Raw genomic sequence first — 14,310 nt, forward strand, 5'->3', positions numbered from 1 at the left:
AGACCACTGGTGCTTTTCCCACTTTAGCTACTTGATGGTGGAAGAGAGTTAATGGAAATGAACGTAGAGAATTGTCCAGATAAGGGAGTGAAAACTCAAGGTCCACTTGCTCTTATTACATTGAACAAATTCTCTCTTATACTTAAAAACAATTAAGATGGTTGCCTTATAGTTGAGTATTTCCTCACATCTAGATGGACATGCCCCAGGGAAAGCACGGAAAAGGCAGGAAACAGTCTCCAGCCTCCAGAGCCTCCATCACACCTATGTGTCCATTTCAGGATCACTGGGTTCTTGCCCAACACCTCACTCAACACCCGGTATTCTCACATACTGTTAGGTTCCTCTTTTGTCAGCAGCTTTGCTATGCATGGATTTCTTTTAGATTCATACAAATTCGATATCATGTGAAGCTCTCTGTGTCCCCATTGTTTTACTTAATTTATCTTAGAAGTTTTTGACGTACTGGGCTGGAAAGTCACCATCTTTCCCCCTTAGTCCCTGTTGAACATATTCTAGATTCACTGTCACATTGACAAGTAAACTTCCATTTCACTTATGAAGTGACACATTTGAAAATACACATAAAAATTGTAAAGATGTTTGGACCATGCATGGTTGAGATTCTTAATTTTGATGTAAATGTTATCAGACACTTAGTGCTCCATGTGAACTTGGATAAAGTTCAATGGGGAAAATGCCCAAGTGACATTCTTAAATAATAAAACATAAATGGAGCATGAGAGTATGTATTTTGAAGGAGATATAAGAGGAAAATACTCCTAGGAAGTAGTGTGACTTGCATCCAGTTTGAACTATTTTGTATTACAGAATAAGAAATGAAAACGGAAATGTATTTTGATCCTTCACCCAACGATCCAGTGTTTGCAGAAACATTATTTTCTATGAATGAGAAGAATACAAAATAATACTTATAAATCACTTCTGTTTCATTTTGTACAAATATGTCAAGCCCTGGCATTTGGTATTCTGTTAATATTTACCTCAGGTAGACATTCAGAATTGAAGTTCCCTTGAGGCAGATGTGTCAAATGTAAAGTGTGTAATACATTTACATGTACTACTGTGTCTTTTGTGTGCAAATGAATGAAATGCTAAAGTACTTTCTAACTTCTCTTATTTTCATGTGAATGCTGTAAATGATCACATTTCAGAGTCATTATAATCCCAGCCATTATCATCTATGAATAGAATATGAATACAAAACAGTTTCCTGCTGGCAATGTCTAGTATCCTCAGGTAACAGAATACAGACCATGTAGAATACATACCAGTTTAGGACCCTCACCAAATCTGAGAGTTTAATGGGTCATGTTTGTCTTATCATAGAGTGCTTAAATTTTCAACAGTCAATTATTTTGGGGTATCCTCTCCCCAAAACACACTTTTGTGGTGTTCAGGATCAAATGGTAAGTTAAAAAAAAATTGAGTAGGAAGAACAGCCTAGGTGATAATAGGAGCAGACCCCCAGGTATATTTGATCCATGTGAAGCATGAATGTAGCTTCAGAAATGCCTAAAACCTTTCTGTGTGAATACACAAGGAGAGGAAATAAAATAACTGTCTTATTTCCTAGTTTGACACAAACTAAAAAATACAAGTTTCACTAGGGAAAAGAAACATGTATTGGGAAAACAACAATTCTTGCTGAAGTGAAATTTTCCTATACATTATTTATAAAATATTGAAGAGCAATGTAACAATAATTCATTGATTAAAACAGGAAAAGAAGCCAGGATATTATGATTCTCTAGGAAAATCAATGCAATTATGAGAATGCTTTTTGACCAGATGGGAGGCAAAGTATGAATTATCAACTAGGGATCCAATCAAGGGAACACAGTGACTTAAGGACAAAAAATACTGTATATGTAGCCAGATACCCTGTAAAAGTGATATAAGCTTCACTTAAAATTAAGTCATTCATTGATAGGCACGGTATCTGCTTTCCAGTGAATTTTTTTTTTAATGTTGTCAATGCTGCTGATGGTTTATTCAGATCATTGCCTGCTACAGTGGTACCTGGAAAGCCAGACTATATTCTTTGGGAGGAAGCTGAACAAATGATAGAACTTCTGATATCCAGTTGTCTGGGATAAACTGGGCATACACTTTTGCACACTGAAAAGACTAGCCATAGACTCTCTGGCCAGTATCACAGAATAAAGCCTGACCTAAGGAATGATTTCAACCACAGAAGAGATCAAAATAGTTATAGCAATTATTATAGTAAGGAGAGGTACTAATGGATTGATAGTAATTGGCAAAAGATAATTTATAGTAACAACAAGGGGAAAAAGAAACAATGAAGTATTTTAATTTTTCACATCTGTATCCCAAATAAAAAAGAACATTGTTGGAAATTTGGGCTCGCTCCATAGTTTGGCTATGGTTGATAATGTTGCTATAAACATCAGGGTACATGTACCAATTGTCACCTGTATTTTTGTATCCTTTGGGTAAATACCCGGTGGTGCAATTGCTGGATTATAGAGCAGTTGCATTTTTAACTTTTTGAGGAACCTCCATACTGTTCTCCAGAGTGGCTGTACCAGTTTGCATTCCCACCAACAGTGCAATGGGATTCCCCTTTCTCTGCATCCTCACCAATATCTGTTGTTTCTTGTGTTGTTAATTTTAGCCATTCTGACTGGTGTGAGGTGGTATCTCACTATGGTTTTGATTTGTATTTCCCTGATGATGAGTGATGTTGAGCGTCGTTTCATGTGTCTATTAGCCATCTGGATGTCTTCTTTGGAGAAGTGTCTATTTGTGTCTTCTACCCATTTCTTAACTAGATTGTTTGTGTTTTGGTGTTGATTTTGATAAGTTCTTTATAGATTTTAGATATAACACTCTATCAAAATGGATAAAGAAGATGAGATACACACACATATATATATACACACACCTATTTAGACACACAAGGGAATATCACTCAGCCATAAGAAGATGAAATCTTGGGGCACCTGGGTGGCTCAGTGGGTTAAAGCCTCTGCCTTTGGCTCAGGTCATGATCCCAGGGTCTTGGGATTGAGCCCCACATCGGGCTCTCTGCTCAGCAGGGAGCCTGCTCCCCCCCTCCCCCACTCTCTGCCTGCCTCTCTGCCTGCTTGTGATCTCTGCCTGTCAAATAAATAAATAGAATCTTAAAAAAAAAAAAATGAAAATGAAATCTTGCCATTTGCAACAACATGGATGAGGTTAGAGTGTATTATGCTACGTGAAATAAGTCAGATAGGGAAAGACAAATACTATATGATTTCCCTCATATGTGGAATTTTAGAAACAAAACAGAGGAACATATGGGAAGGGGGAAAAGAGGAAAACAAATCACAAGAGACTTTTAAAGATAAAGAACAATTGGAGGGTGATGCAGAGATGTGGGAGGAGGGTGGGTTAATGGGTAATGGGGATTAAGGAGGGCCCTTTGGGATGAACACTGGTTGTTATATGTAAGTGATAAATCACTGAATTCTACTCCTAAAACCAATATTGCATTGTACATTAACTAACTAGAATTTAAATAAAAAATTGAAAAGAAAAAAAAAGAATATTGTTGCAATCAGAAGTTGCCTTATTTATAATCAAGTCATCTTGGTTATAAAATAAATACAGTCACCTTGTCCCTGGGAGTCAGTGAATCAATTTTGTGTTCTGGGAGTTTGTCAGGGATGAATCACTCTTCTTCTTCCCTTCCTACAGTGGGGCAGGATGTCTTTCACTGATCATACTTTTGAAAGGAAGGAGGAAATCTCACTGATGAAATGCTGGAAAACCATTATGTGTAACAGCTGATTCTTACAGTAAATACAAAAGATTTTGTTGAAAAACAACTTTGGTTAAACTCTTATAGTTCTGAAATTTTTTTCTTCCTGGACTATTTAAAAAATCAATTTATATTAAGACTCTCTCCTCCTAGGCTGAGGGCATGTGCTATGGAACGGAGAGCGAAAGGAAGGTTGTACACAATTGGTAGTGAAGCTGAGATAAGGTCTGGGAGTCCATGGGGGAATCTCTGAAGGTTTCTGTGCAAGGGCGCAACACAGTTTATCTCTAGCACCGTGATTTTATTATTTCATGGTTGTAAACTCCTCTAGTTGAAGATCCTTAAGAAAAACAATATTTATTGGTTGCATAGCCTGCCATTGTGCTAGATGTTTTCAGTCATTATCTCACTGATTCTTTATCTGAGAGAGAGAAAAACAATACTTACCCTTTATCTTTACAGATAAAGAGGCTGAAGCTTGGAGTATTAAGTGACTTATCCACTATCACAAAGGCAAAAAGTGAGCAAAGTTCTTTCTAGCTCCAAAATATACTCTTCTCTACTCTCCCCGCCTTCTTCTTATTTTAGAAAATGTCCATGGGTCTGTTGTTGTTTAAGGTTATAACACTATGGGGCAGGCTTAGTGCTCTATGCTAGGTCTTATTGCTCACGTACAAGGGCTGGAGAAGACTGCGGTACTCTTTGGTAGTCTGGAGAAGTGAGTAAAACAGTTAGGACAGTCCTGCCCCTTCCAGATATCTGCGGTGGCAAGAAAGAGAGATTGGGGGCTGGGAAGAATAGCCCAGGGCAGTGGTACATGTGGTAAGTCAAGGGGCTTCTAGAGTCTTGGTCATGTAGCCTACAGCCATGAAACCTAATGACCCTTGGTTTTCTCATTCATAAAATGGGAAAAGGAAAGTTTCTCTGCTCTCTTTGGGGTGCCATGAAGGATGAAGAAATGTATCTAGGACACAGAAAAAAAAAAAAACAACCCTAAAAACTATTCTAGGTTACAGAGTGCTATATGCATGATAAATTATTTTCCATATTTCCTTTTGAAAGGTAGAATTCTTACTTCTCTTTTTCTAAATGTCCCTCTTCATGGGGTGGCAACATGAAATTGAGTCATCTCAGTTCATGGAACTACTAAAAGTTGATTTAGAAAAAAAATCACTATTAAGAGGTAAAAAGCACTTAATCGCCTTTTTATTTTTTCCATTTTTGAGACACTAATATTAATAATAATAGATTGTTTTTATATTGATACAGAGCTGCTCACAAAGAGTTACAGTAATTTGTATGTAATATCTTCTACATTATCAATTGCAGGCTAGGCTTTTCCTTGGAATTAAATAAAATTTGTTCTCTGATCCTTTCCCCCTTCTTGTCCAGCTTAAACGAAATTACAGAAAACATTTTAGAGCTGCTGGCTCCTTCACTTTGGCTGCACAGTTAGGGACTATGAAGTAGGGAGGAAATGGAAAGTTTGGCTTTGTAATGCCACCTGCTTTGGTTTTCTTTTTGACATTCCTCTGGCTATTTGGAGTCTTTTCTGGTTCCATACAAGTTTTAGGATTATTTGTTCCAGCTCTGTGAAAAATGTCAATGGCATTTTGATAGGGTTTGCACTGAATGTGTAGATTCCTCTGGGTAGCATAGACATTTTAGTAGTATTTATTCTTCTTCAATTTCTTTCATGAGTATTCTGCAGTTTTCTGAGTAAGGTCCTTTGTCTCTTTGGTTAGATTTATTCCTAGGTATCTTATGTTTTTCGATGCAATTGTAAAAGGGATCAACTCCTTAATTTCTCTTTCTTCTTTCTCATTGTTAGTGTATAGAAATGCAATTGATTTCTATGCATTGATTTTACATCCTGCCACTTTGCTGAATTCTTGTATGTGTTCTAGAGTTTTGGGGTGGAGTCCTTTGGGTTTTCCACATAGAGTATGATGTCATCTGTGAAGAGTGAGAGTTTGACTTCTTGGCAGATTTGGAGGACTTTTATTTCTTTTTGTTGTCTGATTGCTGGGGCTAGGATTTCTAGTACAATGTTGAACAACAGTGATAATAGTGGACATCCCTGCCATGTTTTTGACCTTAGGGAAAGCTCTCAGTTTTTCCCCATTGAGAATGACATTTGCTGTGGGTTTTTAGCATATGTTTTTTATGATACTGAGGCATGTTCCCACTATCCCTACACTGTGAAAAGTTTTAATCAAGAAAGGATATATACTTTGTCAAATGCTCTTTCTGCATCTATTGAGAAGATCATATGGCTCTTGTCCTTTTGTAATGTAGTGTATCATGTTGATTGATTTGCAGATGTTAAACCATCCTTGTGGCCCAGGAATAAATCCCACTTGGTCATGGTGTATAATCCTTTTAATGTACTGTTGAACCCTATTGGCTAGTATCCAGGTTAGAGTTTTGGCATCTATGTCCATCAGGGATATTGGTCTGTAATTCCCACCCCCCCTTTTTTTTCAGAGCTTTTATATTTGAGTTTACTCTTAACTTTCAAAACACTACTATAGTTGAATATTAAAACAAAAACAATAGCAAGTAGTGAGCTATGATTATAGTCCTTCACTCATTCACTACTGCACATAAAATGCCAGCAGTGTTATTCACTGGCCCCATTAAGAGGTCTGACACTGAACACAACCCCTGGGATGATGTTCATCATCCTCATATGCTTCCCCATTGTAATGGCACCATCTTTCCTGATTTGGATCAAAGTCCACCAGTTCTACCTGGTCCATTTCATCAGTCTCTTCTACTTCCTTCCTCTCAGGTAGGAGTTTTTCCAGCAAAGAGAGTTTATCAGGAGACAGAAAGCCATTCTCAGGAAAATTTACCTTAAATTCGATGATGAGGCGACCCTTCTCATATGGCCTACGATAAATTGGCATGCCTTCATTTAGCACACACTTGATATCTCCCTGCTTGACAATTTGACCTGGATGAGAGGTGATGACAATGGTTCAGTTGTCAAGAGTAGATATTGGCTTTTGAAAACCGCACAGTGCTTCAACCAGCTGTATGTCCATACACATGAAAAGGTCTTCTCCTCGCCGAGTAAAAACAGCATGGTCCTTCTGATCTAAAACAATGATAATATCTCCTGGTTCCAGTCCTGGTTCTTGGTCTCCCTCACCATGGAATGTTATCTTCTGGCCATCTTTCATGCCTTTGTCAATATGAACTTCTAGAATCTTCTTCTCTCGAACTATCTTCCTTTCATTGAAGCTTTTACATCTATCTTTAGGACTGATCCATTCCCCATGGATGGGCCTGGCACTCCATGCACACAGACTGAATTTGCTGAACCATTCCAGGTCCTATCTGATGAATTCTTATTTGCATTCTAGTACCTCAGCAATTGGGACAACACTCAACTGCTCCTTTCTTACCACCTCGGCCTTCACATTTATCGCAAATCACATTCTTTTGCAGAGCTAGTTTTCTTGTTGCACCATTATGTAAATCTTCTAAGGTTACTGAGAGCTGATGCACAACATTTTTACCTCTCCTTTCTCTCTGCATTCTTCCTCCTCCTCCAAAAAACATATCAAAGATGTCCATGGGGGAGCCCAAACCACCACCAGCTCCACCTTCTTTAATTGCCTGTTCACCTCCTTTGTCATATAATTCCCTTTTCTTTGCATCAGAGAGTACTTCATAAGCTTGAGAAATCTGTTTAAACTTCTCTCCTTCATTTGGATTCTTATCAGGGTGGTACTTCAAAGCTAGTTTCCTGTAGGCCTTTTTCAGTTCTCCTTGGGTGGCATTGGGTTTGACCCCCCAAAACATCATAATAACTGGTTTCTTTCACCATTTTCTACAGCCGGTGAGAGGGCCGAGGCCGATGTGAGGGAGTGGGAAGGAGCGCGTTGCTGGGTGCAGTTTAGGTAGCCTCCGCTCCTCCGTGTCTCACTCAGCGTTCTGGAAAGTTCCGCTGTAATTCCCCTTTTTGATGGGGTCTTTGTCTGGTTTGGGGATAAAGGTAATCCTGGTCTCGTAGAAAGAGTTTGGAAGTTTCTCCTCCATTTCTATTTTTTGAAACAGCTTCAGAACAGGTATTAATTCTTTAAACATTTGGTAGAATTCCCCTGGGAAGCCATCCGGCCCTGGGCTCTTGTTTATTGGGAGATTTTTGATTACTGCTTTAACTTTCTTCCTGGTTATGGGTCTGTTCAGGTTTTCTCTTTCTTCCTGTTTCAGTTTTAGTAGTTTATATGTCTGTAGAAATGCATCTATTTCTTCCAGATTGCCTAAATTGTTGGCATATAATTGCTCATAATATATTCTTGTGACTTTTTGTATTTCTTCAGTGTTGGTTGTGATCTCTTCTCTTTCATTCATGCTTTTATTTATTTGGGTCCTTTCTTTTTTCTTTTTGATAATCCTGGCCAGAGGTTTATCAATCTTACTAATTCTTTTAAAGAACCAGCTCCTAATTTTGTTGATGTGATCTGTTCTGCTGTTCTTTTGGTTTCTATTTCATTGACTTCTGCTCTAATCTTTAATAAGTCTCTTCTCTTCCTGTTTTAAGCTTCATTTGTTGTTCTTTTTCTAGCTCCCTTAGGTGTAAGGTTAGGTTATATATTCAGGACCTTTCTTGTTTCTTGAGAAAGGCTTGCATTGCTATACACTTCCCTCTTAGGACTGCCTTTGCTGCAACCCAAAGGTTTTGAACAGTTGTGTTTTCATTTTCCTTTGTTTCCATTTTTTAAAAATTCTTTTTTAATTTCCCAGTTGACCCATTCATTCTTTAGTAGGATGCTCTCTAACCTCCTTGTATTTGAGTTCTTTCCAAATTTCCTCTGTGATTGAGTTCTGGTTTCAGAGCATTGCGGTCTGAGAATATGCAAAGAATGATCCCAATCTTTTGGTAACAGTTGAGACCTGATTTATGACTCAGTATAGGATCTATTCAGGAGAATGTTCCATGTGCATTCAAAAGTAATGTCTATTCTGTTGCTTTATGATGGAAAGCTCAGAATACATCAGTAAAGTTCATCTGGTCTGGTGTGTCATTCAAAGCCCTTGTTTCCTTTTCTGCTGAGATGATCTGTCTATTGCAGTGAGTGGGGTGTTAAAGTCCCCTACTATTATTGTATTATTATTGATGTGCTTCTTTAATTTTCTTATTAATTGGTTTATATAGATGGCTGCTCCCATGTTAGGGGCATAAGTATTTACAATTGTTAGATCTTCTTGTTGCATAGGCACTTTAATTATGATATAGCATCCTTTCTCATCTTTTATTACAGTCTTTGGTTTAAAATCTAATTTGTCTGATATAAAGATTATCACCCAGCTTTCTTTTAATGTCCATTAGCATGCTAAATCCCTCACTTTCCATTCCCTCACTTTCAGTCTGGAGGTGTCTTTGGGTCTAAAATGGGTCTCTTACAGACAGCATATAGATAGGTCTTGTTTTTTTTATCCAATCAGATACCCTGTGTCTTTTGATTGGGGCATTTAGCTTATTTACTTTCAGAGTAACTATTGAAAGATATGAATTTAGTGCCACTGTATTACCTGTAAAGTCCTTGTTTCTGAAGATTGTCTCTGTTTCTGTAGATTGTCGCTGTTTCCTTTCTGTCTGTTACTTTTGGGCTCTCTCTCTTTGCTTAAAGGATCCCCTTTACTATCTCTTGCAGGGCTGGTTTAGTGACCACAAATCCCTTTATTTTCTGTTTGTCCCAGAAGCTTTTTATCTTTCCTATTTTGAATGATAGCCTAGCTGGATACAGTATTCTTGGCTGCATATTTTTTTCATTTAGCAACTTGAATATATCATGCCAGTCCCCTCTGGTGTGCCAGGTCTTTGTGGATAGGTATGCTACCAACAAAATGTTTCTACCTTTGTTGGTTATGACATTTTTGTCCCTTAGCTGCTTTCAGGATTTTCTCTCTGTCTCTGAGATTTGCAAGTTTCACTATTACATATCATAGTGTTGACCTATTTTTATTGATTTTTAAATGGGGTTCTCTATACCTCTTGGACTTGAATGCCTGTTTCCTTCCCCAGATTAGGGAAATTTTCTGCTATAATTTGTGTAAATATACCTTCTGTCCCCACCCCACCCCCCACTCTCTTTCCTCTTCTTCTGGGATCTCAATTATTCACGTGTCATTTCATTTTATGATATCACTTATCTCTCAGATTCTCCCCTTGTGATATAGTAATGGTTTATCTCTCTTTTTCTCAGTTTTTTATTCTCCATCATTTTGTCTTCTATATCACTAATTCTCTCTTCAGCTTTCTATATCACTAATTCTCTCTTCAGCTCATTTATCCTAGCAGTTAGAGCCTCCATTTTTTATCACATCTCATTAATAAACTTTTTGATTCTGATTTGATTATAGTTCTTTTATTTCTCCAGAAAGGGATTCTCTAGGGTCTTGTATGCTTTTTTTCAAGCTCAAATAATATCTTTATAGTCATTTTTCTGAACTCTAGTTCTTGACATCTTATTTATATCCATACTGATTAAGTACCTGGTAGTCAATACTGCCTCTTGTTCTCTTTTTTGAGGTGATTTTTTCATCTTGTATTTCCTCCAGAAAGTGGTCACTTTTCTATTTGTAGAGTTGCAGCTATTTTTTTCTTAGATATCTGGTTGAGTCTGTTTGTGTTCAGAATGATTTAATAGCTATATTGCTGATTCTTGGGACCAGATGAAACTAAGGTCTCCTATACCTCCACCATCTTCGATTATTCTGCAGGCAATGTATTTATTACTAGCACATTCTCAATTTCCTCCTTTCTTTCCTCCCTTCCTTTTTCTTCCTCCCTTCCACTTTCTCCTTTCCTTCCTCCCTCTTTTCTGCCCTTCCTCCATTCCTCCCTCCATCCTTCCAGTATTCTTTCCCCTGATGAGGGTCCTTTTCTCCTTTCCTGCACTTCTTTTTCCTTTCCTATTTCTGTCTCTTTCTTCCTCTTGTCCTTCCTTCTCTAGGACACAAAGGGAGCAAGACCCAATCCTGCCCCCACAGAGTTTACCTTCAATTGGAGAAGATTCTCCTTTACAACCTTGTTTGTGTAACTTTCATAAAATAATCATGATATGTACATACTTCTTATCTTCACACCAGAGTTTGAAAGCCATCTCTAGCCATATACTTACAGCTATGGAAAACCGCTGAATGTTTTCATCCTCACAGTCTTGGATGACCTTATTTAGTTGATGGTTGTCATGGGACTCCCCATCGGTCACAATTACCATGACTTTTTTAACTCCCCTTCTGGCACCCCGAGCTTCAGTGAAAGCCTCCTTCCTGAAGTGAACACAGAGGAAAGAGAAGCAAATAAAACACCATCCCAAGGTTAGGCAAATGGTAAATGAAAGAAAAACACTGACAACTCTAGTTAGAACAGTGCTGTCCCTCCAAGATCAACATTCACAACCATTATTCAAGCTGGGAGGCATGATGATGGTTATTTGCAATAGTTTTAGATTTCTCCCAGATGATGAAGAGGTCACCATTTTACTAATCATCACATATCCCATATACAAAAGGCAGCAGTATTTCATTCTTTGGAAACTTCTCAGGGAAGGTGTGACTGGAGTACACATCAGATCTGGAGAAGTTCAGATCTTAAATACTTGCTCAGCCACTCTTTTCTCTATAAACACTCATCTTTTCTTCTGCTTTTGGCAGAAGTTTTTGCTTTGTCTTCACTTCCACCACATCTACTCTGATGTTTATAGAACAATATGGAAATCCTCTATGCTGAGTTGACGAGATGGGAGAAAAAAGAATTTTGTATGGCTGTGAATGCTTGAGAGTTTTCTTGGATATGGAGGAAAATTGGACATAGTAATGAAGGACTGCTGATGGCTGTGGTCTGAGTCAGTGATAGAGTAGGGCTGTGGGGCACAAGAGTGGATGGAGTACCTATGAAAGTTGTGGTCTGAACTAGGTTTTAGGACACTGGTTGCTGGGTGTGGGGTGGAAGAAAGTGGAACAAAAAGAAAGTGAAAATGCTATAACCTAACTGCAACAACGGAATTTTTTATTTAATTCAAAAAGCATTTATGGAAAGAGATGGAAGAGAAGTGAAATTAACAATTTTTGTTGTTTTGTGCTTCTACACACACACACGCGGGCATATTTTTCCTCTATTTTCTTTTATTCACTCACATTCCTTTCTGGAGTCAAGTATATTATACTTAGGAATGAAACAATGAAAAGATTTCATATAATATTTTTTAGATCTTTGTATAAAATGCAGCAATCATTATGCTGAATGATCCCTTTCAATATTTTTCCTTGGTCATGAGAACAAACAGCTGCAGTTTTTGATATGCCCAAAAAACACTTCTTTTAAACTAACCTTCCAAAGGGTTTGCACACTATACATTAGTTTTACTGTAGATACACAGTAAATATACACAATAGTAGGTAATTTGTGAGCAGGCTAAAAAATCTTGGTGATGTGGGCAAAGGGATTTTATCTCTGGTTATTTTCCTTTGAAAGGCTTGAATGTTCATTGTCAAAGCTTGTTACACTGCATATATATGATTCAGTGTAAAATAACCACCTACCTTTGGGGGTTGGATGTGGTGTTTGTTAACAAATCTAGTATGTATGTTTATATAGTGTACAAATTTAAATAAAATTGATTTGAGCTGAATACCCCGGTAGGTAGATTTATATCATCATAATCTATTAGATTAAAATATGGACTCTGAAAAACAATCTGAGGGGTTTGAAGTGGCGGGGGGGTGGGAGGTTGGGGTACCAGGTGGTGGGTATTATAGAGGCCACGGCTTGCATGGAGCACTGGGTGTGGTGAAAAAATAATGAATACTGTTTTTCTGAAAATAAATAAATTGAAAAAAAAAAAGAAAGGCTTGAATGTAAATGTGAAAAGATGTTAACAATTGTTGATTTGTTTGGTGAATACATAGGATTTTGTTGTACTATTTTTTACATTTTTAAATTTTTGTTATAATTTTCAAAATAAAGAAGCTATTTTTAAAAAAAAGTTGGCCCTTAGGGAACTACATATCTCTGCCCTCTACACTATAAAGATAGATTTTCTGACTTCTTTATATGTACAAACAAAGGTGAAAACAGATGTTAAAGTCCAGTCTTTAAATGAAATCCAGATATGGATATCATATAAGATTCAATCTTTTTTGCAGTCCTAACTCCTTAGAGGATCATCAAAACTTCCTAGTTCTCTTAAAGATCCAGGCCATTACTGAAGGAACCTCAACCAGTGGAGATGATTAAAAGACATTTCTTAAAGAAAACCTGGTAGATCTAAACAAGGGTTGGTTTTATATAACGTAAGAGTAGCCACTGGCAGAACTCCTGTGTACACTCTCTCTGTTTCAAATATCTTCAGTAAATTGCCATTTACCCCCAAATATTAACACCCAATGAAAATAGAAGTTAAGCATTCTAACAAATTAAAAATACTGTTTGTAACTGGCCCTGCCAAAAGAACAATTAAAAATATGCTTCAATGTGAAAAATTAATATACAAGAAGGATACTTAGTAATACCATTATGGAGTTTTACTTATATACAAAACTCAATAAACTCTGTGTCCTTCAGCTAGACCCTTTGTGAAACATGTAGGCAAAAACCATATAGGGTCATGGTATTTAGAGTGTATTTATGCAGAAGCAAAGCAGCCAGAATATTTCTTCAGTTAGTTTTCAAAGATGAATATTCATTCTTAAGTGGTTGCCTTTGGAAAATACACAGCTCCCTACAGGCTCAGAGCTTTTAAAGAACACTTTGATTTACTTTGAATGTGCAGTCACATTTAGTCAATTATTTAAGAGGGTGCATTTAGTACACCTCAACATGTGCACTCTTCGTGCATGCAAACTGGTGATCCTACAGGCAGGTAAATGTAAAATTACCCCATCTGTTTGTGGTTATTTTCTCTTGAGCTCCATGTAAGTAGAACCACGTGCTTCTCTAACACTTACCAGTCCAATGCTGTATGTAAAATTTTAAATTTTTGAATATCCAACTCATTCTTTAGAATATCCATATTAACTATTTTAACCCCCTTAAAATACTGATCTTAGCAGGCAGGTGAAATGAGAGTGTGGCTAATTAGCTCTTTAAAACCAGAAGAGAGTCCAAAAGTTGAAGACACTTAACAGAAGGATCTTTAATATTAGTCAAACTTTATTAGATTTCCTGTGATTTTGGTACTGTTTAGTTTTTGTTCCGAACCTTACTAGCTTTAAAGGCAAATCAGGAAGAAAAATAGCAAGAGATGAAAGAGTTGAATGCAGTTGGAAAAAATATAGAAAAAAATGTTTTACATTGTAATCGAAGGAGAGTTCTGTAGCTTCTCATAGAATGAAGTTCAACCAGAGTGGACATGTGCTCTCCATGGACGGTAGGAGGAAGAAAGGGATGTAAAGGAGAGGGGATTTGGAGAAAGGAAGAAAGTGTGCATGAATGATGAAGTTCTTACAACTCCTTTTAATCTTTGCACTGAAAATATTGTCAAATACAGGAATATTGAACT

The 14,310-nt window shown here is 37.3% G+C and overlaps 1 protein-coding gene and 1 pseudogene across 1 annotated transcript in view; both read right to left on the minus strand.

Annotated features, from left to right (window-relative positions):
- ITGA1 (integrin subunit alpha 1) overlaps positions 1-14,310 on the minus strand; it is a 166,337-nt gene that overhangs the window by 63,342 nt on the left and 88,685 nt on the right. The window contains exon 8 of the mRNA XM_044232119.1: positions 10,930-11,080. Coding sequence (XP_044088054.1) covers positions 10,930-11,080 — 151 coding nt within the window. The remainder of the gene's footprint in view (positions 1-10,929; positions 11,081-14,310) is intronic.
- On the minus strand, positions 6,316-7,628 carry LOC122894372 (annotated as a pseudogene).

The sequence above is a fragment of the Neovison vison genome, chromosome 1, assembly GCF_020171115.1.
Source record: "Neovison vison isolate M4711 chromosome 1, ASM_NN_V1, whole genome shotgun sequence".
Taxonomy (NCBI): Eukaryota; Metazoa; Chordata; class Mammalia; order Carnivora; family Mustelidae; genus Neogale; species Neogale vison.